Source organism: Phacochoerus africanus, chromosome 2, assembly GCF_016906955.1.
Source record: "Phacochoerus africanus isolate WHEZ1 chromosome 2, ROS_Pafr_v1, whole genome shotgun sequence".
Lineage (NCBI taxonomy): Eukaryota > Metazoa > Chordata > Mammalia > Artiodactyla > Suidae > Phacochoerus > Phacochoerus africanus.
The window spans coordinates 117,709,335-117,732,685 of NC_062545.1; the positions used below are offsets into that span (position 1 = coordinate 117,709,335).

General features: G+C 39.0%; 2 protein-coding genes across 2 annotated transcripts in view; one reads left to right on the forward strand and one right to left on the reverse strand.

The window, feature by feature from the left end:
- TEX9 (testis expressed 9) overlaps positions 1-19,736 on the reverse strand; it is a 302,725-nt gene extending 282,989 nt beyond the window's left edge. Inside the window, exons 1-2 of the mRNA XM_047766282.1 lie at positions 19,426-19,736; positions 17,874-17,990 (exon numbers count right to left, since the gene is read on the reverse strand). Coding sequence (XP_047622238.1) covers positions 17,874-17,878 — 5 coding nt within the window. The 5' untranslated portion in view covers positions 17,879-17,990; positions 19,426-19,736. The remainder of the gene's footprint in view (positions 1-17,873; positions 17,991-19,425) is intronic.
- A 437-nt stretch (positions 19,737-20,173) lies between these two features.
- The window catches only part of RFX7 (regulatory factor X7), a 130,320-nt gene continuing 127,142 nt past the window's right edge, over positions 20,174-23,351 (forward strand). Inside the window, exons 1-2 of the mRNA XM_047766277.1 lie at positions 20,174-20,300; positions 20,448-20,610. Coding sequence (XP_047622233.1) covers positions 20,450-20,610 — 161 coding nt within the window. The 5' untranslated portion in view covers positions 20,174-20,300; positions 20,448-20,449. The remainder of the gene's footprint in view (positions 20,301-20,447; positions 20,611-23,351) is intronic.

Genomic DNA, 23,351 nt, shown 5'->3' on the forward strand with positions numbered 1-23,351 from the left:
AATAAGTCATGGGGATGTAATATACAACATAGGGAATAGAGTCAATAATACTGTAACTTTTCATGATGACAGATGGTTACCAGACCTACATGGTGATTAATTTGTAATGTATATCAATGCCGAGTCGGTATGTTGTATAATTGAAACTAATATAATATTGTATGTCAATTATACTTCAATTAAAAAATAAAAAGGGAAAAAAAAAAAAAGGAGTTCCCGTCGTGGCGCAGTGGTTAACGATTCCGACTAGGAACCATAAGGTTGCGGGTTCGGTCCCTGCCCTTGCTCAGTGGGTTAACGATCCGGTGTTGCCGTGAGCTGTGGTGTAGGTTGCAGACGCGGCTCGGATCCTGCGTTGCTGTGGCTCTGGCGTAGGCTGGTGGCTACAGCTCCGATTAGACCCCTAGCCTGGAAACCTCTATATGCCGTGGGAGCGGCCCAAAGAAATAGCAAAAAAAAAGGACAATAAAAATAAAAATAAAAATAAAAAGGAGGAGTTCCCGTCATGGCTCAGTGGGTTATTGAACCCAACTAGCATCCATGAGGACGTGGGTTCCATCCCTGGCCTTGGCCTCGCTCAGTGGGTGAAGGATCTGGCATTACCATGAGCTGTGCTGTAGGTCATAGATGTGGCTTGGATCCCACATTGCTGTGGCTGTGGTGTAGGCCGACGGTCACAGCTCTGATTGGACCCCTAGCCTGGGAACCTCCATATGCCACAGGTGCGGCCCTAAAAAGACAAAAATCAATCAATCAATCAATAAAGGAAAAAATGAACAGTGTAAGAAATGAATACATAAATAAATAATAAAAGAAATAAATAAATTAAATCTGTAATTAAAAAGTTCTTCCCAGAGTATCCCTGTAGCTCAGTGGGTTAAAGATCTGGCATTGCTGTGGTGCAAGTTCAATCCCTGGCGTGGGAACTCCCACATGCTACAGATGCAGAAAAATCAAAACAAAGCAAAACAAAATCAAAGCAAAAACAGAAACTCCAAAACTCTTCCCAAAGAAAATTCAAGCCTAGATAACTTTACTGGTGATTTCTGCCAAACATTTAAAGAAAGGAATACCAATCTTTAAAAAAAAGAAAAAGAAAAAGAAAGAAAAGAAATAATACCAATCTTGCACAACTTCTTTTAAGTAATAGAGAAAGCATTTCTTTCTAACTCATTTTATGAGACCGGCATAACCCTGATACAAAAATATACCAGGAAATTACAAGAAAATAAAATTACAGAATAATACTTCTTATTAATTGATGTATAGATAAGTATAAAATATTAGAAAAGCAAATCCAGAGAATATATAAAAGAATAATATATCATGACCAAGTTTGCTTATTCCAGGAATGAAAAATGGTTTAAATTTTGAAAGTTAATCAATATAATTCACTTACATAACATAATGAAAGTGAAAGCCATATGATTACCTCGTGAGATGCAAAAAGGTATCCAACTGAATTAACCACTAGTTATGCTAAAAACGCTCAACAAACTAGGAATATAAGAGAACCTCTTTAATATAATTAGGTTTATATACAAAACATTTACTATTAACTTATTTAAAGGTGAAATGTTAAATGCCTTCTCCCTGAGTTCAGAACAACTCAAACATATTTGTTTTCATTATTTCTATTAACTATTGCACTGTAAGTCCTGATTAGTACAAAAGGGCAAAAAACAAGAATTATAAGGGATAAATATTGGAAAGGAGCACGTAAAACTGTAATTCTAGGTGACATAGTTGTTAATATAGAAAAACTCAAAAGAAAATGTACACTATTAGAATTAATAAATGAATTAAGCTAGGTCTTAATTAGATATGAGATAGATAGTCTTATTAGATAGATAATCAATATATGAAGCTCTATTGTATTTCTACGTACTTACAAAAACAATTAGTCAATAAAATTTTTAAAACAATTCTAGCAACAATTGCTTTGAGAAACCTCAGATATCTAGGAATGAATCTAACAAAAGATGTAAAATCACTAAACTGCAAATACAAAACCAAAGAATATTTAAAGAGATAGACTTTTCATGTTCAAGGATTTGGAGAGTCAATTTTGTAAAGATAGCAATTTCCCAAAACTCATTTATTGACTCAATGCAGTCACTGTTGAGTTCCCGTCAGTGTTTTCTGTGGAAATTTATTAGGGAATTCTAAAATTTATATGGAATTGCAAACAACTTATAATAGCCAAAAAATAAGAAAGAAAAAACTGTTGGAAGATTTACAATATCAGCTATAATATTTATGATAGTATGGTATTGGAGCAGTGATAGTGGAACAAAACAGAGATACAGGACCATGCCTATACAGTAACCTGATATACAACAAAAGCACTACTAAAATTTTGTGGTAATAAGTTTTTTATTTTCAATAAATGATGCTGTAGCAATTGGGTAATTCATATGGAACATACTTTAACCCTATTTTATATGTTTATCAAACAATGCCAACTAGAATGTGAAAGGCTTAATATGAAAGGAAATCAATAATTTTCTAGAACAGGGCTTGGTAAGTTTTTTTCTGTAAAGGACCAGATAGTCAATATTTTCAACTTTGTGGGCCACGTGGTCTCTGTTGTGACTACTGAACTTTGCTGTTGTAGCACAAAAGCAACCACAGACAATACATAATTGAATGGTTGTGTACCAATAAAAATTTATTCACAAAAAACAGGTAGGCAACATAGGCCATAGTTTGCTGATCCCCATTCTAGAAGAAAACATAGAATAACTCATGACCTTGGGGTAGGCAGTGGTTTCTTAAATAAGACCCCCAAAACTATGAGCCATAAAATAGTAAAGATTGATAAATTAAGTTCTGAAATTCTATTTATCAAAGTACACCACCAACAGAGTGAACCAGCAAGACAAAGAGAAGATATTTGTGAAATATATATCTACGCATGCATATACATACATATCATATATAGTACATATCCAAAAAATAACTCATATCTACAATATCTAAAGAATGATAACAAATCAATAAGTAAAAAAATAACTCAATTAATATAAATAGCTCAAATAAAATGAGCAAAAAACTTGAGGTGGCATGTTACCAAAGAGAATATCAGTATGGACATAACTATTGAAAAGATGTTCCATATGATAAGCTATCAGGGAAATAATAATAAAATCAAAATCAAAATAAAATAAAAACATAATGAAATGTCAGTACACACCTAACAGAATGGTAAAATGAAAGGGACCGACAATGTGAGGTAGTGGCCAGAATATGGAGTAACTACAACTGGAACTTTCATATATTATAATGAAAGTGTAAATTTAAGTACTTTTAAGCACTTTGAGGGAGTTCTCGTTGTGGCTCAGTGGGTTAAGAACCTGACTGGTATCCATAAGGATGCGGGTTTGATCCCTGGCTTCACTTAGTGGGTTAAGGATCTGGCATTGTGGAAAACTATAGTGCAGGTTGCAGATGGCAGCTGGGATGCCGCGCATTGCTATGGCTGTGCATACAGCGGCAGCTGCAGCTCTGGTTCAATCCCTAGCCCAAGAATTTCCATAGCAATTCCAGTGCTTGGTATCTAAGAGAAATGCACGAATATGGCAGAAGGCATGTACAAGCCTGCTCACTGCAGTTTGCTTCCTAATAGCCCCAAACTGGAAATAACTCAAATGTCTACCAACAGAGGAATGGATAAGTCAATTGTGATACATTTACACAGTGGGATTACACAAGCAATAAAAAAGAACTGCTAATATGGGTTAGTATAGAAGACAGGATAGCAAACCAAAAAAGCCAGATGCAAAATTAGAAAAAGCTGTATAATTCTATTGCTATGAATTTTAGGGACAGAAAAAATAATCTGTGGTGGTGGGTACAATGGAGGAGCATGAGGGAACATCCCAGGGAGCAGAAATAGTCTACATCTTGATCTGGGTAGTGATTACATGAATGATACACATGTAAAAATTCACTGAGTTGTATACTTACAATCTGTGCACTTTAGTCTCAGTATGCTAAAACTAAAAAAAAAAAAAATTTAAAAATCATAGTTTACAGCAATGTATTTTCACTGAAAGGTTCAAACAACACTGAAATATAGAGACAAAAACATTAATCCTGCCTGTTTCCTATCCCCTGTTTTTGCTATCCTCCCTAAAGAATACCATCAGGTGAACCTCCTTCCAAATTATTTTTACACACTTACATGCATATATATGTGTGTATATATATCTATATATATGCATTTATATCAAATATGTATGTGTAACATTAAAAACATACACATTCATGATTTACAATGATTCTACAATTTTATTTTTTCTCTAAAAATACCTTTCACAGCTCTGTCTAATGCAGATCAGTTTCATTTTAACAGCTGTGTAGTATTCCATGTTGTCAGTGTAACATAATTATTTTAGTAATTTCCCTACTAACATATTTAGATTATTCTTAATATTTCACTATTTGAAACAGTGCCAGAACAAACTTTCTTAAATTTTCCTGGTGCATAGGAAATGATTTTTTTGTATGTGTGCACTATGAACGATTAATTTCTTTTGTCTGAAACAGTAGAAACATTGCTTAGTAACAGAAAAGTATAGAGTAAAATTTCTGGTAAATTCTGCTAAATTGCTTTCTAAGAAATTCTTACAAAATACACTGACCAACAGTATATGAAAATACCTGATTCAGCATATCTTTAAAAAACACTAGATATTATCAATCTTTTAAAATATTGCGGGTTATAATGGGAAAAAAAAAAGCAACTCACCGTTACTTTAAATTATTCTCATCATTTACATTTCGTCTTATTGAAGTGGCTATTTATATCCTCTGCACATGTTTTTATTAGGCTGTTTATATTTTTCTTATTGATTTGGAGGTGTTCTTTGTTATATATATATATATTTTCAGATTTTGAAAATGTTTTTTCCTGGTTTGCCACTTTTAACTTTCTTTTTCTTATCACATGGCATTAACCAAGGCTCTCAAAACAATACTGAAAAAACTTTAGTGGGAAAGCTTCTAAATGCTTCAATAGTTATGATGTTGGTTTATGCAGATATCTTTCATTAAAACAGAGAAGTTTCTACTTCTGGTTTGCAAAGTGGTTTTCTTTCTAATCAAAAATAGATGTCAAATTATATCAGATGCTTTTTTGCTTCTAAGATAATTATATCATTTTTCTTTATTTTGAGTAATGATTTGCATCAATATATTCTGAACTTTCAATCAGCCTTGAATATCTTAGATAAATCCTTCTTAGTTATAACATTCAGGAAATACATTTCTGGATTCATTTTGCTAATACTTAAGATATCTTTATATGTGTTCATAAGTGGGTGTATGATTTTCTTGTCAGTTTTAAAATTTAAGCCATGTCAGCTCCAACGTAAATGAGTTGGAAATTTTTCTATTTTTCCCATGCTTTGGATTAATTAATTAATAGAGCACAGGGTTTGTTTGTTCTTTACTTACAGAACCATCTTTGTTTGGTGACCTTTCAGAAGAGAGAGCTTTGACTACTTTTTTAATGCTTTCAGTGTTTTTATTGTTGTTTTAAGGTGACTATCTCCTCCTGGGTCAATTTTGGTGTTTTCTATTTTCCAGAAATTATTTTAAGCTAGATTTTTCTAATTTATTATCTTAAAGTATTTATCTCAGACTTTTCAGAATCTACTCTATACCTATAGTTATGTCCCTTTCCCATTTCAAATGTTGATAATTCTCTTTCCCTCTTTCTTCTCTTTTTTAAAATCTAAATCAGACATTCCAGCCCTTTGATAGTTTTGGTTCTTTTCAAAGGATCAGTTTTAGTTTTATTCAGGTGTATTCCTTATTTCATTCATTTCCGGTTTTTTTCTTTAGTAATGCTTTCCTTATATTTAAAATTTTTTCTTCCACTAGATTCTTGTGCTGTATGCATGATTTTCTTCTATTCAGTCTTTTATTTTCTAATGCATGCATTTAAGGCTATATATTTTCTCTGAGTATACATAGATTTTGAGCTGTATTGATCTCATTGCCCTTCTTGTCATAGTGGTTAAATATACTGGCTTTGGACTACACTATCTAGGTTCAAATCCCAAGTCTGTCACATATGGACTATGGGCTTTTGGGCAGGTTATTTAATAGAGCTTTGTGTTTCAGCTCCTCGTGTGTGAAATGAGATGATAAAAGAATAAATTCCTCTGGGTTATTATCATAATAAAATTAGATAATCCATGTAGATCACTTGTAGCACAATGCTGGTTGTATAGGTATTTTAGGTATTGTTATTTTAAAATAATTGATAACAATTTTAAATTTGTCAGTTATTTAGTGGAGTGTTTTTTAAAATTTCCAAGTTATAAAAATTGTGTCCCTTTGTTTACTAATTCCAAACTTTATTGCACTGTGATTGTGACCTGAATGATTTCTTATCTGGGAATTGGTTAACATTTTCTTTGTGTTTTAAGAAGGTAGTTAATGTTATACGTGTTTGAAGAGATTATGCATTCACCATTTATTGTGTACAAAGTCCTTTATAACTATTTAGTCAAGTTGTGTTACTCAATTCCTCATTACGCTTTTTGTACTTTTTTCTATGTAACCCATCAATCTCAGAGATAAATGGTAAAGATCTCCAAAATGGCTGTGTAGTTTTCATTCTTACCTGTATTTCTATCAGTTTTTACTTTTTACCTTTTATAAGCATGACTTTTGATGTTATATTTATTGTTGGTTTGTAAAATTTCATTATTAATAAAGCTTTTGGGGGATTGTATTTTCCATCGACATAAATGTTCTTTGCCTTGTCAAATCTTTAGATCAAATTCTTTTTTGGTCTGAAATTAATTTTACCACACTTATCTATTAGTACTTGGCTGATTTATCTTTGTATGTTCTTTTATTCTCTATCTTCTTTTTAGACATATTCTAAATACCTTAAGACTAGACAAGTTTTATAAAATTTGAGCTTTTTTAAAATTAATTTTTAATTTTTTTTCTTTCTTTTTATGGCCACACCTGCAGCATATGAAAGTTCCTGGGCCAGGGGTCAAATCAGAGCTGCAGCTGGGGCCTATGCCACAGCCACAGCCATACCAGATACTTAACCCACTAAGTGAGGCCTGGGATTGAACCCACATCCTCAGAGAGACAGTACCCTCAGAGAGACCTTAACCCACTGAGCCACAAAAAGAACTATGAGATTTTCTCTCTTTATTGAGGAAGTTGTGTCCATTTGTCACATATTGTGATTATTGATGATTTGACTTTTTCCTGCCATCTAGTTGTGTGTGTTTTATCATGTTTTTAGAACTTCCGTCATATCTCTTCATACTTTGTCTCTACCATCTTTACACTGCGCTTCCCGAAACAGGGGTGGCCTGCAGGCCAAATCTGTCCTGCTGTCTGTTTTGTAAATAAAATTTTATTGGAACACAAATATGCCCATTCAATTACAGATTATCTATGGCTGCTTTCACACTACAGCAGGTAAGCCAAGTAGTTCCACCAGAGGCTGTATGGACCACAAAGCTGAAAATATTTATTCTCTGGCCTTTTACAGAAAAAGGCTGCTGGTATCTAATCTAGATTTTAATTTTATGTTATTAATTTTTAAACATATGCCATAATTAGACAACTACAAGTTAACTAATTTCTTTCCTCTCCACTGTTTTTTGAATATTCTTCATCTTTCTTGGATTTATTATTTATTTTTTTAAAATGTATCCAATAGTCAGTTATCCTTTCAAGGAGATTCTATTGGTGATACACATCTGCTGGATTTTTAATTCTGAAAATTACATTTTAAATCTCTAAGATCCCTATTTGCTTCATTTTCTCTAATATAATAATATCATAATCTTTTTGAAGATAACTATTGTATTTGTAACACTTTTAGTATATATTTTACTTATAATTATATTTTTCTTAAAATTGTATGATGTTTATAAAATAAATTTATACTTATCTTTTATCTTTCCACAGGTATTACTATTTCAGTATTTACTGAGTTTGATGCCCCTACAAGCTTGTGTTATTCTTGCATCGATTATTCTTGTACTTTGTAAATCAAAGTTCCTGATACTGTTCTACTTCTGCTTAACGGGGGTTGACTCTGGTGATCACAGAAAAAGGGAAGGATATTGGCCCACTCACTGGGCAGAGTGATTTCAGAGTGAGGGGTCTCCTCTGTCCCTCCTGGAGTCTGTTGCTACTGTTCTATCTTTGACTCCCAGGACTCCCAGTCTCACTGCTATAATCTGTGGACAATTATAAGTAGGAAAAGGGAAAGGGATCAGCAGTCCAGCTGCTCCAAATGCAGTATCTCCATTCGCAGCTCTTGTCATTACCCTAGTATCCTCTATGCACTGAATCTGCTGTCTCTAAAGTGGGAACACCCCCTGAAATTGCTTCTACTCTTTAGCTGTCTTAAGCTTGGGCGTATTTCAGGTTTAGTTGCTCTCCTTTGTTTCCTCAAGGTCAAATACCATTTCCTAATTTTCTGATACAGTGATGGCAGTTTTTTGTCCCCAATCTTGTTAGAAACTATTCCCCTCCCCCTCTTCCCCATTGTTCAACCTTCTCTGTCATTTCCTACCATTTGGCAGAGGTAAGTTTCCTTCAGTCTGACATCTTGAGCATTTTCATTTGCAGGATTTTAAAATTAACTCTTATAAAATGCCATTAAATATAATTTTATTTGGGGGTAGTAACTTCTGATCTTACCATTTTAAAATTTCAAAACATCAAAAAAGATCCTCAGAAAAAGTACCCATGACAGAGAGAAAATTGAAACCCTACTCCAACATAATGACTCATCAACTATCATGGCAAAAGGTATTTTGCCTTTCGTCACTTGGCTTAAAAAAACAGATTGGATGGTCCATTCAATTAAAAAGAGTTCCTTCCTGGGGGTGAGAGATACTGGTAGCTGCAGTCATTTAGCCACTTTTCCCACCTAATAACAAACTTGACACATTAGGCAGCAATCAGTGACATTTGTGACATTTTCAGGCAGAAAAATTTGGCTAACAAACTCAGCCTGTTTTGGAATTTTACCCACATCCTGCCATACGTCAATCTCTGCCTGTCAAGCAGCCTGTTCAGAGGGCATCACAAGCTAACTTGAACAGTTGTTGTTGTTTGTTTTTTTTTAATTTTTTTTTATGGCCACACCCGCAGCATATGGAAGTTCCTGGGCAAGGGACTGAATGTGAGCCACAGATGCGACCTATGCTGTGGCAGTGCTGAATCCTTTAACCCACTGTACTGGGCTGGGAATCAAACCCACGTCTCTGCAATGACCCCAGTCGCTGTATTGGATTCTTTTTTTTTTTTTTTTCCCCCTTTTTAGGGCCCCACCTTCAGCATTTGGAAGTTGCTGGACCAGGAGTCGAATCAGAGCTGCTGCTTCAGACCTACACCACAGCCATGCAACACAGGATCCAAGCTGCATTTGTGACTTATATGGCAGCTTGTAGCAACGCCAGGTCCTTAACCCTCTGAGGCCAGAGATCAAACCTGCATTCTCGGAGAGACAGCGTTGTGTTCTTAACCCGCTGAGCCACACCAGAAACTCCTAACTTTAACAGTTTTCGATCCTGATTTAAGGGAATTCTTTCTAGGATAGCTGGAAAGCATAAACCCTAACCCACATTACCTGGGCTCTTAAGTCCCTGGGAAAGGTAGCTAATCACATTTAACTTTCTTTCAGGACCTCAGAAGGGATAGATATGTGTTTGAAATTCCTATGACTACTCTGAGATTTCTTAATTGATTATAAACAGCTTCCCCTCTTGCTCTTTTTCCAGTGCTGGGTTTACTTGCAGGGGCTGCTGTCAGATACCTCTGTACACTCTCAGAGCTCTCTGCAACAGCACTGGATGAATTTCCAAATTTTCTTTCCTTGATGTTAGCAAAAACTTTTCCCCTTGCCATCAGTGGTGCCTATCTCACTATCCACTGTGCCCTAATTTCAACCTGGCAGGGTTTGAATGTCCTTCCATGCTATGATCAAGGAATCTCCTGCAGCAGCTGCTTCAGGGGCAATGTGGCTTTAGATACCAAGACTTGTGATTTATCAGATTTTCAAGTGGTGGCACATGGTCCCTAGGCAAGGGGCACTTTTGAATTTCAGGGTGCCTGTCATTGTCAATGCCCTTGTCTTCTGCCATCAACCTATGTCTTCTCTTCCCTTCTGTATCTCCTCAGGAACAAAATGGAAAGGAAATTCACATTTATTTGGCTCTTACTATGTGTAAAACATTATGCTAGGTATTTTCACAAATATTTTTCATCAAACCTTCAGCATCACTGTGTAAGAGAATCCTCATTATCCCACTTCTACCACATAGGAAACTGAGGCTCAGAGAATGGTGAGGGACTTACCTGGGACTACAAAAGTGGCAAGAGGTAGTAGGGCTGGGATTTGGGTCCTGGACTCTCAGTTCTCAAGCCTAAGGAATCTCCCTGAGAGTGAGCTTCAAGCCCAGTCCTCCAAGGGTGTGGATCTGAATTCAGGTAATAAACTGGAGGCTGAGGGAAGGATGTAGCTAACTGTTCTCCTAAAAATGGACAGTGCTGGCCAAAGTACCTTTAAAACTGGGGAATCAGAGCACAATATGTCAAGCTGAACCAGACAACATGTGGTTGCTTGGGAGACTTGTGTAGAGTCATGGAGACATGAATTTTAAGTATGAATTAACTAAATTCTCAGCACCTGCTCTATTATTATAGATAAGATACTGTGTTTTCATATTAGCCCACTCTGCTTTTTCTTTTATTCTGCCGTTTTTTGGTATTTGTTTATTTGAAAATCTTTGCCTAAACAAAATGAGCTCTTCCCCTAATTCAATAACTCAATTCAACAAACATTTACTGTTTGGCAACTTTATGGGAGGGGCTATAGCATATGTTGGAGATACAGGGAAGAATGAACAGATACTTTCTGCCCTCACAGAGTTCACAGTACTGGGAGACGGGGGGGGGGGGGGTAGGTACAAAAAACAGAAAAGGAAACCTACAAGTACCATACAATGATCTAGTATCTGTGACCCAAGGCTGTGCAAAGTACTATAGGACCGAAGAAAAGGGACAGTTAACTCAGCTTGGCTGTGGGTGAGGTGGAGAAAGAATAAGGAAAGACTTCTGAGAGGATGCACATCTTGACATGTGATTGAGCCCTTCAGCTGATCAGGACCATCCATGTATGTGTAAGGCTCTTCTAAAAGAGAGATTCATATCAAAGGTAGCAATGGAAAGCCTCTCCTGGGGGGTCTGAGAAGAGAAGTCAGTTCCTAGAACTGCATTGGAACCTAGATGAACTTTTAGTTCCCTAGCTCACTTCAGTCTCTACAAGGTCACTTCTAAGTCTGCACCTGCTTCTAGGCAGTGATTCTGGATTTCCCCGAGGCGTGGCCAATAATCTGCTCTTCCTTATTTGTGCCTTCCTACTCGGGAGCTCCACCAAAAAGTCTCCTTAGTCTCTGTCATTACTGGGCCTATTGCTCCTACCATTACTAAGCAACAATCTTAAGCCTTTTCACTTTATCCATCACGGTTGCTTCTTACTTATTCCCTCCACTGGTTGCTGCTGTCTAATGGTTTCTGAGGTCTTCCTTCTCTTATGTATCTCTTAGCTATACTTCTTATTTTATTTATTTATTTTTTAAAATAGAGTCGCATCTGCAGAATATGGAAGTTCCCAGCCTAGGACACAACATAGCCACAGCAACACAAGATCCAAGCTGCATCTGTGACCTATACCACAGTTCACAGCAAAGCCAGGTCCTTAACCTATTGTTCAAGGCCAGGGATGGAACCTGCATCCTCATGGATACTTGTCAGGTTCATAACGCACTAAACCAAAAGGGGAACTTCTTAGCTACTCCTCTTACTTCCAACTGTCAAACCTTCTTTATTTATTATATTCATATTCTCCAAGAAGGGAGTCCATTTGCTAATTATTAACCTCTGATTTGGGTGAAGATCTTATATCTAATCAGCACTGTCCAGCCAGGGGTTGGTTGGCCTTATGTTGGATGCTGAGCACTGTTCTAACCAGGGACCCAAGGTTACAAGTGACAAGGATGGAGGCTTACATCAACAGAGTCCTTTAGAAAGTAGCTATAGAAGGGCTTGGCTGACTTATGAGAATGATGCTAACAGATACATTAGAGGGACTATAAATAGTAAAAACAAAAACCAAAAGACTAAAAAACAACAACACACTAACACCAAACCACAATACTCACTTGGCATAACTTCAGGTGATGGGAGTGGGGAGGATGAAGAAAAACAGAAAGTTGGTTCCTGTGAGTAAGTGTATCTATATACCAAAAGGGCACAGAAAATAAATATACCCGAGGAAAAAAGACAAGTTATCTTACTCAATAGGAAACAATCTTTCCTGAGATTCATAAGAACAAAATCTACTTCTTCCTCTTCTCAAATACACCAGTGATCACATAAAGAGTGTGCTGAATGTGATTGTTAGTTTTGTGTCAATGTGGCTGGGCTAATGTACCAATTATTCAATTAAACGCTAACCTAGGTTTTGCTCTGAAGGAATTCTGTTAGATGTCATTAATATCTACAATCTGTTGGCTTTAAGTAAAGGAGATTATCCTTGATATTTTGAGCTGGGCTCCATCTAATCAAGTGAAAGACCTTAAGAGCAAAAGTAAGATTTTTCCTATGGAAAAATAAATTCCACCTTTGAACTGCAGTTGCCTGTTTCTGCAAGAGTTTCTGGCCTATTAGCTTGCCTTACAGATTCTGCTCCACAATCATGTAAGCCAATTCCTTTAAATTATATATTACAATAAAATAATTACAACAAATGTATAAATATGATAATAAATATTATTAGAAATGTATAATATATTCTACTCGTTGTTCTTTAGTAGAACCCTGCCTTATACAGTGAATGAGGAAGCAGAGACTTGGAACCTGGTACCCAGTGCGACCTCTATCATCGGCTTTCACTCCAATTAGGCCTGCCTCCTGTTTGTCTCTTCATTATCACCCTCGATTTCCTGCTTCTGTTCACACTGCTTTTCCTTTCTGGCTTGCCTCCTCTCTTTCTTCCACTTTCACAAACTCCTTCCCTCTCCTTACACGCTAGCTCTGTCCCAAGTCCTCCATGAAGCCACCTCCTTTTACTTTAACTCCATTTGCTTTTTTTTTTCCTTTCTCTTAATTCCTTCAGCAGTTATTAGCTGTGCCATTCACTGCGATTCTTAATCTCATTTAACACTGTTTTATATATGCTATCCATCAAAAGTTAAGCATAAGGAGTTCCCATTGTGGCGCAGCAGGAACAAATCTCACTAGTATCCATGAGGACTCAGGTTCAATCCCTGGTCTCGCTCAGTGGGTCAGGGATGAGGTGAGCTATGGTGTAAGTTGCAAAAGCATTTCAGATCCTGAGTTGCTGTGGCTGTGGCATAGGCTGGCCGCTGCGGCTTCAGTTCAAACCCTAGCCTGGAAATTTCCATATGGTGTGACCCTACAAAAAACAAAAAAAACAACAAAAAAAGTTAGGCATAAACTTATCAGTACAAATTTGGTGCGCAAGAAATGTCACGTTTCATTATGTTAAATCAAATTAAATTCCCCTCAGACTTCATGCGACCCCAGCCTTAATTCTGCTGAAGTAGAAGGAAATCCAATCAGAGTTATTACTGGGCTTCCTCCCCTCCTTCCCTAGGAAGGCACTAAGAGTCTTGATGATTTATGCTGTGTCTAGAAGATGGGGGAAGGACTCTGACATCCTCATTTTTAAGGGATACAGTCTTTAAAGGCAGCAACAGCTCTGCTCATGGACCAAAAGTGGCTATGGCAGGGGAATCCAGCCTCCGTAGGGTCATCATGCATCCATCTGAGGTCTGGCTATCTCTGGGATGCTTCCAGGAACCAAGGCTGGTGTCCCCACTACTGAAACTCTACTCCAGTTTGAGGAACTTTTTCTTTCACAATAATTCCACCTACCCACAATCCCTCCTTCCTTCTCTCTCTTTCTTCCTTTCCCTCATTCTCCAGACACCTCTACCTCTTGCACCCCCTATCAAAATCCCTCTAGAAGCAAGGAGCCTGGAAGGCAAATTGCTGAGCACAACTCCAGGGATAACACTGACAGTGCATTCTAAGGAGTTATGGTCCAGGAGGTTCCAATTACAATAGAGTGGTGCCCCTTGGAGTTGTCTAAGAGAGAGTTCCTGTCCACTTATTTCTGCCTAGAAACACAAAATTCCCTTCAAGCCTGTTTGGAATGGCAGAGAAGGAAAATATAAGGAGAATATAAACCAGATTGATAGCTCAATAAATTATTCTGTCACACACTTATTTTTTCATTTGTTTCTCTGCTATATTTTTACCTCATATTTAAAAATATGATATGTAGTGTTCTGATTAGATCATGAACTTGTGGAAGAATACCATATTTACCACTTATTTTTAAATCTTTCTGAGGTCTCATCATAATAATAGTAGGCACTTAAATGTGTCTTGAAATGAACTGAAGAATAGAGAATAGAGTTTGCAGATTACTGATTAGGCTTGACCAGTTCAGACTGCACCATTGCTGACCTTCTCATTGTAGGATTGGCTTTTGTCTTTTCACTGTCACTTTTAGGGTTAGGTAAATATGCTTTTACTTTACCGGCTTCTGTTCACAGCTGCTGCTAGTCTGAATTTCCAGGATATCAAATGTCTACATGGGACCTTTCTAGCCCCAAATAAAAGAAAATATTTCCTTTAAAATTCAGATAGATGATATTAACTTGAGCCTTCTTTAATATAGAGAGAAAGCAGGTCACAACATAAACATGTGTGTCATAACAACAGTGGAAATTCCTAAGTGAAATCAAAGCAGTACCTGGCATTCATTTTCATAATACTTTTCACTTGAAGAACCAAGCACGTTATAAGAACTTTATTCTAGTAATCCTCAGAGATAAGTAAAGGGACCTGACAGAATGGCTTGTAGAGATAGGGTCACATACCGTGGTAGTGACAGTGTTGTTAATATCCTGCTGCCTTGCCCAGAATTTGAAGAGTTAGGCTACTTTGCCTTAACAAACCATGGTTTTAATAACATAATGGAATATCTGTGCTCTAACAGGAAAATTCATTTTCACATCACACTAGCATTAGTATTTATGGCATGGAGAAAATTTAACCAGATTTGCCAATATGCACTTGCTTTGGAACCTTCTAACCTCTTTCTTCTGTAACCTTGCTTCCTCTTTGTTGTCTTCCTCCCCACTGCCCTCACCTTCCTCCCTCCAATGCTACTAAAAAATTGTAAACTCAGTTACATTACAGCAGTGGAACTTAATATATTAGCTCCCCTAGGACTACAAGCATTTTGGAAGACAATAGCTTAACCCAAAGAAATGAACCATCATTTTCTGATATAAAGAAAAAAGATTTTTTTTTTTTTTTGGAGGTGGAAAGCTTTCCTTCCCTGTTCCCTTAATTATCAACATCTAGGTGATTACATATTCTACTTTCAGCTCCTAGAGGGAAAAGTTTGCAAGGGAAGAAGGCAGAGAAAGGAATGATCATAAGAAAAGAGGATGAGGGAATATTTTGTTTTTATTTTTATCTATTTTATTTTCTAAACTTTAAAAAAATTTTAAAATTCATTATTTTTTTTTTATGGCTGCGCCTACGGCATATGGACATTCCCAGGCTAGGGGTCGAATTGGAGCTACAGCTGCCAGCCTACACCACAGCCAGAGCAACACAAGAGCCAAGCCGTATCCCCAACAGATGCCACAGCTTGTGGCAACATAGGATCCTTGACCCACTGAGCAAGGCCAGGGATTGAACCTGCATGTCAGGTTCTTAACCCACTTTGCCACAATGGGAACTCCACTTTATTTTTAAGAGGATGGGGGAGGAGAGAACCTTTCCTTTCCATATCTGTAAACCACCATAATTTGTGAAAATTAAATGTACACTTTAAGTTCTTAACCAATATTTACTACTGATGAAGTCTCTTCAAGTCCTCATTGTTTGTTAGAAAAATTTAAAGAAATGACAAAGGGTAACATTTTACAAAATAGGCTATGTGTCTCTCCCCTTCTTCCCTCCATTAAGGAGTGTTATCTGAGCACAGAGATAACAATAGGCTCTGCCTCACACACTCATCCATGTGTCCTTTCACAGCTTCACACCAGTGTTCATGCTGCTCCTTGACTTGAAATCATCTTTCCTCAGTGCTCTGCCTGTTGAATTTCTATTCACCCAAGGAGACCTCTTCAAATGCTAGCCAAGAGGTCTTCTCCAAATAGTTCTTTTACCCTGAGCAGGACTTATCCCCTCACCCAATATATTCATCATCTTGTGTAAAATCTCTGCTTCCTAGAATGTAAACTACTTCAAGTTGGGACCAAGTCATTATCTATCTATCTATCTATCCATCCAGTCTGTGCCTGACACTCTTATACATCAGGTATGATAAATATATGACTTACATATGTGCTACCATCTGGTCAGTATAAAAAGTTTAGCTTCATAAAGGAGACAAGGTTTACAGACCTAAGAGAGCAAGATGGTATAAGGCACAGGGCTAAGAAAACTAAGATTAGGTAACTAATGAATACAACAAATATTTACTAAACACCCAGAAGTAAAGAATTGTGAACTAGGACTACTAGGGTAAATAAAACGTAAGGCTTCAACATGCTCACGATCGACCTTGTAGATTGTCTTTCTCTGCATATAGCACTTCCCTGGTTTAGATATCACCTTACATGTTGTTTCTCACAACAACCCTGTGAGGTAGGTCATAATTTTCGGGGTTTTTTTGTTTGTTTGTTTTTTGTTTTTTTTTTTTTGTAGAGATGGAAACAGAGGGTATGAATTCCTAAGTTTTCAGACTCCTTGACTAGAGTCTTTTTTCACCATTACACTGCTACTTTCCACAGACATTCACCTCTACAGGGAGAAGAGACTTAGACTCCTCCGGACCGGGAAATAGAAGCTCAAAACCTAGTGTGTTCTCTTGAATTCCTGCTTACTATAATGTTTTCCATTACTTTCCAGTGAGTCAAACTGAAGGTCTGAGAAAATAAGCCACATTGCTTCTGGATCCTTGAGGGACCTTAGTATAGGGTTTCATAACCAGACAGGTACACACACAATTTCAGAAGCACCATGTCTATATTGCTACCTTTTCCCAAGGTGTCTGGGTTTGACTTTAGTCTCCAATCAAGATTTTGGGTAACTTTAGATTTCTTTCAAGTTTCTATTGGCACAACCGTATTCACTCCCCTCTTTGAGACAGAAACAAAACACACACTCTACTCCCAGACATTGAGTGAGCACTGGGGGACCGACTGCAAAGATGTTCATTATTGCAATAAGATTTCTGCTGTCTGACATTATTTGCCACCCTTCTCATTGCTAGTAGAACCTAAAAGAGTCTCAGATGACTCCTCCAACCACCCGTTGACCCTTGAAGACCCCTCAAGCTCAACAATGCCCTCTCGTCAGCACCGCCACTAGAGGGCAGATCAGGGTTGCAGCTCTGCTGTGCCCTCTAGCGGCTGCTGGGATGCCATGGCTCTTTCATGGAACCTATTAAAAACTCAAAAGTTGCACTCGGGAAGCAAGCCTGTGTGACACCCGGTAGCGAAGTTTTAAAGAAACGTCTTGGTTCTCAGCTTTTCTTTCTTAAGGCCTTTGGCAAGTTTCAGATACATCACCATTTTTGGAAGAAACTCCCACTCCCTGGGGTCTGCCCCTCCCAAGGTGAGGCAACTGTGGAGCCATCATTCTCTCTTGGCAAGGTAAAAAAATTAGGACCTGAGGGACTTGGCAACTTTCCCCAGGCCTTTTTACTTCCTCCATCTTCCCCACTGATACAGAGTTTATATATACATTCAAAATACCTCATTTCCAGCGTGGCTTGTAAACTCTGGCATTAGATTTCAGGATTCAAATCCTGACTCCTCATTTACTGTTTGGGTAACTTGAAGAATGTTAACTTCTCTAAGCTTCTGGTTCGTCTGTAAAACAGAGTAATACATTATACAGTTTGAAAAGGAATAATATGATAATATAAAGTGCTAGGTCTTTCACAATAAAAGTGCTCAGCAAACATTAACTCTTTTTATTTTTCAAAGATTCTGTCCAGGGCACACGATGTCTATCAATTTGGTACCAAAAAAAAAAAAAAAAAGGTTTTACATAGGACACAAAGGTACATATGCAAAATAAATGAATAAACAACCTATTTTCCAAAGGAGGCTGAGCTAATAGCGACCTTAGGCTGTGGAAAAGTGGGCTCTTTGTGTGACAGGACCAGTGCAATGGGTTTCAGGGTACAAAAGAAACCAAAAGACATAGAATCTTCATAGAGGAGCTGTTTTGCACACAGGTGTCCTTCCTCCCTCCTAGCGATGCTGCTCCGACCATGTGTAAGAATTCAGGGTGAATCTGGGAGTGGCGTCTGTAAGTCAGGCCAGAGGGCACAGCGGTGCAAAAGCAAAAAAGGTTCCAGGCCAAGGCAGGGAAGTGAGAACTCCAAAGGCCAAGAAGCCCGAGCCAATCAGATTCCCCACCCACGAGGAGTCTAAAAGGTGGCAGAAACTCAGCGCCCAAAGTCCAAGCACTGCAGGAAAAGTGGCCAGAGAATCTGACAGGTAGAAACCTGATAGAAACTCAGAAAAGTTAAAGCTGAAGGACTCATAACACCCACAGGCCCAGAGAAAGGTCAGTGTGAGCTGAGCAGCTGTTCGATCTGGTGCCAGAGGCCTCAGCTGTAGCCTTCTACATCCAGCCAGTTTAGGCCTCCCGGATCAGCCCCACCTAGAAAAGCCAATTCTTCTGCTCTTAAAGGAGACCTACAAGTTTCTGGCAGGGAGTCTTACTCTTGGTGGGCAAAGCTATCTCTTAAGGATGAGTAGCAGGGGAGGGGTCAGAGAATATGTCGATGGGATCAACTGGCTCCGAAGGAAGGAGCATGTGGTTGGAGCCTGAGGCTCCATGTTGTAAGAACTACACCCCTTTCTTTCTGAGACAGGCAGGGGCCTTGGCTGCCAGGGACCCTGACAAGCCGCGACTTGAGCTGTGCCTTAGAGCCTGGGTTGGCTGGAGAGCGGTATAGAAGAGGGAGGGCTTTCCTGGAAAGGGGGTGGAGTGAGCAGGGAGGTGAGAAGAACAGCATGAGCAAAGGCTCGAAGGAAGAATGAGTCTGCTGCGCGTTGAGAATGGCATGGAGACTTCACTGATTGGAGCCGGGAGTTCTTGCAGGGGGATGGAGGCAGCGATGATTGGATAGCTAAAGTGGGGCCAGATTTGGAGGGCTTTGAATGCCCGACCAAGGAGCATTCAACCCAGCTCCTTACTTGCGATTTCCGATCAAGACTGAATTACCCAAACGGTGGTTAATTCCACCGGGTTTTCTTTGGGGGCTTCTGAAAAGTCAGATTATCCTCTTACCTGCATGAGTTTTCTTCGTTTACCCAAGGAGAAAGTAATCCTCACTTGTCGAGGGGAGGGGGCATAATGCTGACTGATTTCACTTTACTTGCTTGGAGGATGCAAAAAAAAAAAAAATCCCCTTTCCACGCCAAATATTAAATTTGGTTTCTCCTCCTCCCCCTCACGCAAGTTCTCTTTCTCTCGCCAGCACCTCCCCCACGTTTTCCTGCTTTCCTTCACCAGCTTAGCCAGTCCCCTCCTCGGCCCGGCGGCGCGCCTTCAGGGTCCCGCCTTCAGGGTCCCGCTGGCCCGCGCTCGCCCTCCGCACCCGTGCGCCCCCCTCCCGGCCCCCTGCTCCCGCGCCTGCTCCCCGCACACATTGGTCCACGCCCCCCCAGCGGCCGAGCGGTAGGTGTTTTGCCGTCTGCGCCCGGCCGCAGTGCGGCTGCGCGCACTGGGCTGCCTCCGGGGCTGGCAGGGCAGCGGCGGCCGCGGCGGCGGCGGCGGCGGCGGCGGCGGTGGCGGCGGGGCCAGGAGCAAGCGGCGGCGGCGGCGTGGGGAGTGGCGTGGAGCCGAGCCTGGGGCTGCAGCAGCACGGGGCTCCGGGAGTAGAAAGCCCCGGGGGAAAAAAGGAAGGCCCGGCCGCGAAGTCCCTGAGCAACCGTTCTTCTTGGATTTGGGGGAGCCCTGCCCCCCACACCTCGTCTTCAGACGCCCCCCCCCCCCATCCCCTCAAGCCCCGGCCGCTGACTAGAGGAGGCGGCGGCGGCAGGGGGCTGAGGTGCGCCGCCATGCCTCTCCCGCGGTGAAGCGCCCGGGCCGTGAGGAGCCGCTCGGTCTCCCCGGTGATGTCCCCCAGGCGGCAGGCGAAGGCGACTCACTCGAGCCCTGGGGTAAAGGCCTAGCTTATCCAGCTTCCTTCCTCCTCCTCCTCTTCCCCTCCCCCTTCCTCCTCTCCCCCTTCGTCCTCCCCTCCCGTCTCTTCCCTCACCCTTCCCCGCGCCCCCATCTTCCCTCCCTCCCTCCCACCCCTCCTGCAGCGATGGCAGAGGAACAACAACAGCCGCCACCACAGCAGCCTGATGCCCATCAGCAGCTTCCCCCCAGCGCCCCCAACTCGGGGGTGGCTCTGCCAGCCCTTGTGCCTGGGCTGCCAGGGACAGAGGCCAGCGCGCTGCAACACAGGATCAAGAACTCCATCTGGTAAGAGGATCCTCCGTCGCTGGGGTAAAAAAGCCCAGGCACATTAGTGCTGCAAAAGGGGTGGGGGGTTGGGGGTGGCGGCGGGCGGGGGAGCTGAGGAGGAGGTTGATGCTTTCATTGAATGTGGGTATCCAGAGTCGGGTGCATATTTATAGGACCTCTCGAGATGTGGGGACTTTGCATCATCCCCTGAGCTCTGGAGCCAAAAAATGCTTTTACCCCCTCCTCAATTGTGAGTGCAGATAAACAAGTTTTTTTGTGTTTTTCACTTATATGTAAGAGGAATATGGGTCGAAATTAAGTCATGTTGCATGTTGGTAGCATGAATTTGGGACAGAGGAATGTGAAATGTGTTTACTCCTTTTTGCAGTCACACAGGGAGGAAGAAGTGTATTGTGGATTTTCACCAGACATTGTGCGTAAGAATATTAATATGCAGCACAAAACCTAACGTGTTCCTTCCTTTCAGTTGGTTTAGCTGCTGTTTCTGATGTTTTTGCCTTCTTTATTCTGAGATTAAATTTCTCTTCCAGGGATTTTAATCTTTGCATTGGTTGTGAAGAAAGGGTTTCTTTAGAATATTTTAAGATGGTAGTTTATATTGTAAAGTGCTTTTCTAATTTAAAAAGATGTCTTTAATTTAAATGTGTTGCCGTTTCGTGTGTCTTTTTTTAGAAACCATGGAAGAAATATTCTTTGCTATTCTTGTACTTTTTTAATATGAGAATTTCCAATATTTCACTATTAGATTAAACTCTGAAAGACTGATGGCAGTGTTTTAATAATTAAATACACTGAGTTAAATCTATCCTCTGTTAGAGCCATTGCAAATATTCTTTGAACATGAACTTGCTTTATTTTTGTAGGATTCTTCATTAACTGTCTTGTTTTAAAAAAATATAGTGCTATTTTAAAAATATTATTTGGAATTTGGTCTAAGAGACTGCTTTTAATAGAAGTTTAAAAATAGAATTAAATGTGGTGTTAAAAAAAGCCTGATTTTAAAAATGAAGTCTTGCATGCCCATCATTGAATAAGATTACTGAAATATTAAAACTCTTTACTTTTTTATATTGCAATTTAAAAATAAATAAAACAGCTGGCATTTCAGTACAATATTTACATTTTTGAAAACAGTGACAGTTTTTCAAATACAAAATTAAGGTTTGTTATATAGTACTTTTCATTATGTTCTTGGCATACATCCATAACATGATGCTAATATGAAGTAGGTCAGGGCTGACTTTAATAGTTTCATACTACACAGTAGCTGCAGCTGAGCATCTTGCTTTCAGTTTTAATTGTAAAATGAAGTTGAAATGTTTTAAAGTAGAATATTTTAAGGTTGACAGTAGTCATGTGGCAGTTTGAATAGGTCAGATAAATAGGATTGTCTGTGTGTGTGTGTGTGTGTGTGTGTGTGTGTGTAGGAGGGGGGGGCTTTATTATTCAATGAATGACCTCACTCCCTTTTTAAAACTGTCCTTTAAAAGAAGAGGTGCTTAATCTCCTGCCTACCATCAAAGCTTCCAAAAACCAGGTTCGGTAGGTGTTCTCCACATTAACTTGATGTAACTAGTGTCTCTGAAATTATCACTAAATTGAATTAAGCACCTTAAATTTTACATTCAAATAAGGGACATCCAAGTTAAAGGACTAAACTCTTTTAAGAAAGGCAAATTTTGAAAGATGAATTAGCGATTGTATGTTTTAATTTATTATGAGAACAATAGAGGAAAGGAGTCTTCACATTATATTTTTAAAATATGAGTAAGGTGTATAGGTAATGGACTAAAGTGTTTGAATAATATTGGTAAATTGTGTGATTTAATTATTCTCTAATTCATAATTTATGTTTACATATCCATTACAACTTAAAGAGTGCTGATTTTAATGAGAAAAACTCCTGAAGTACAGTGTGCTTTAGTTTGTGGTACTTGCTCTGAAAAAATAATGGACAATGAACACCTTAATCCCCAAATGTACAATTTTATATGTTCATTTTAAAATTGGGAGTTCTCTTGTGGCATAGAGAGTTAGGGATGTGGCATAGTCCCTGCAGTAGCTCAGGTTTCTTCTGTGACACAGATTCCATCCCTGGCCAGGGAATTTCCAATTTTTCCAGGTGTGGCCAAAAAAAATTTAAAATTGTACTGCCACTATTACTACCATTTAATTTTGAGCTTTAGAAATCCTATTTGCAAAAATTATTTCTTTATATTTAAAACTTTAGACTAAACAATATTAGTGGATATATTTGATGTATAGTCTCATATCCCCTGCTCCACTGGATTAGTGTTACTCATCAAATGACTACATAAAGTAAAGACATTACAAGGTGAAATCTCCTTTACTACTATCTCTTCCTAAGAAATGTTATGTGTATGTTTGTAAAATTAAAATTACTTTTAAAAGATAAGATTACAGTCCTGTATCTGTTTCATTTCACATTTTTTGAAGCAGCAGTGTCTTTTTACCAGTTATTTTATTACTCGATAATGTTCTGAAAGATTATCAGTTTTGTACCACATCCTATATCAATCTTTGGTGTCATTACTAATAATGAGAATTAAAATTCTCATTAAACAGAAGTGTGGCATTGAATAATTAACAAATAAGGTTTGCATTTAGGTTGATAATAGTTTCTAAATTATTGGACTTAGATATCACAAACAAGGCTGAACTTGTACTATTTTACAAATATAAATATAGTATGTGATGTAGGCCTTTAGCTGGACAAT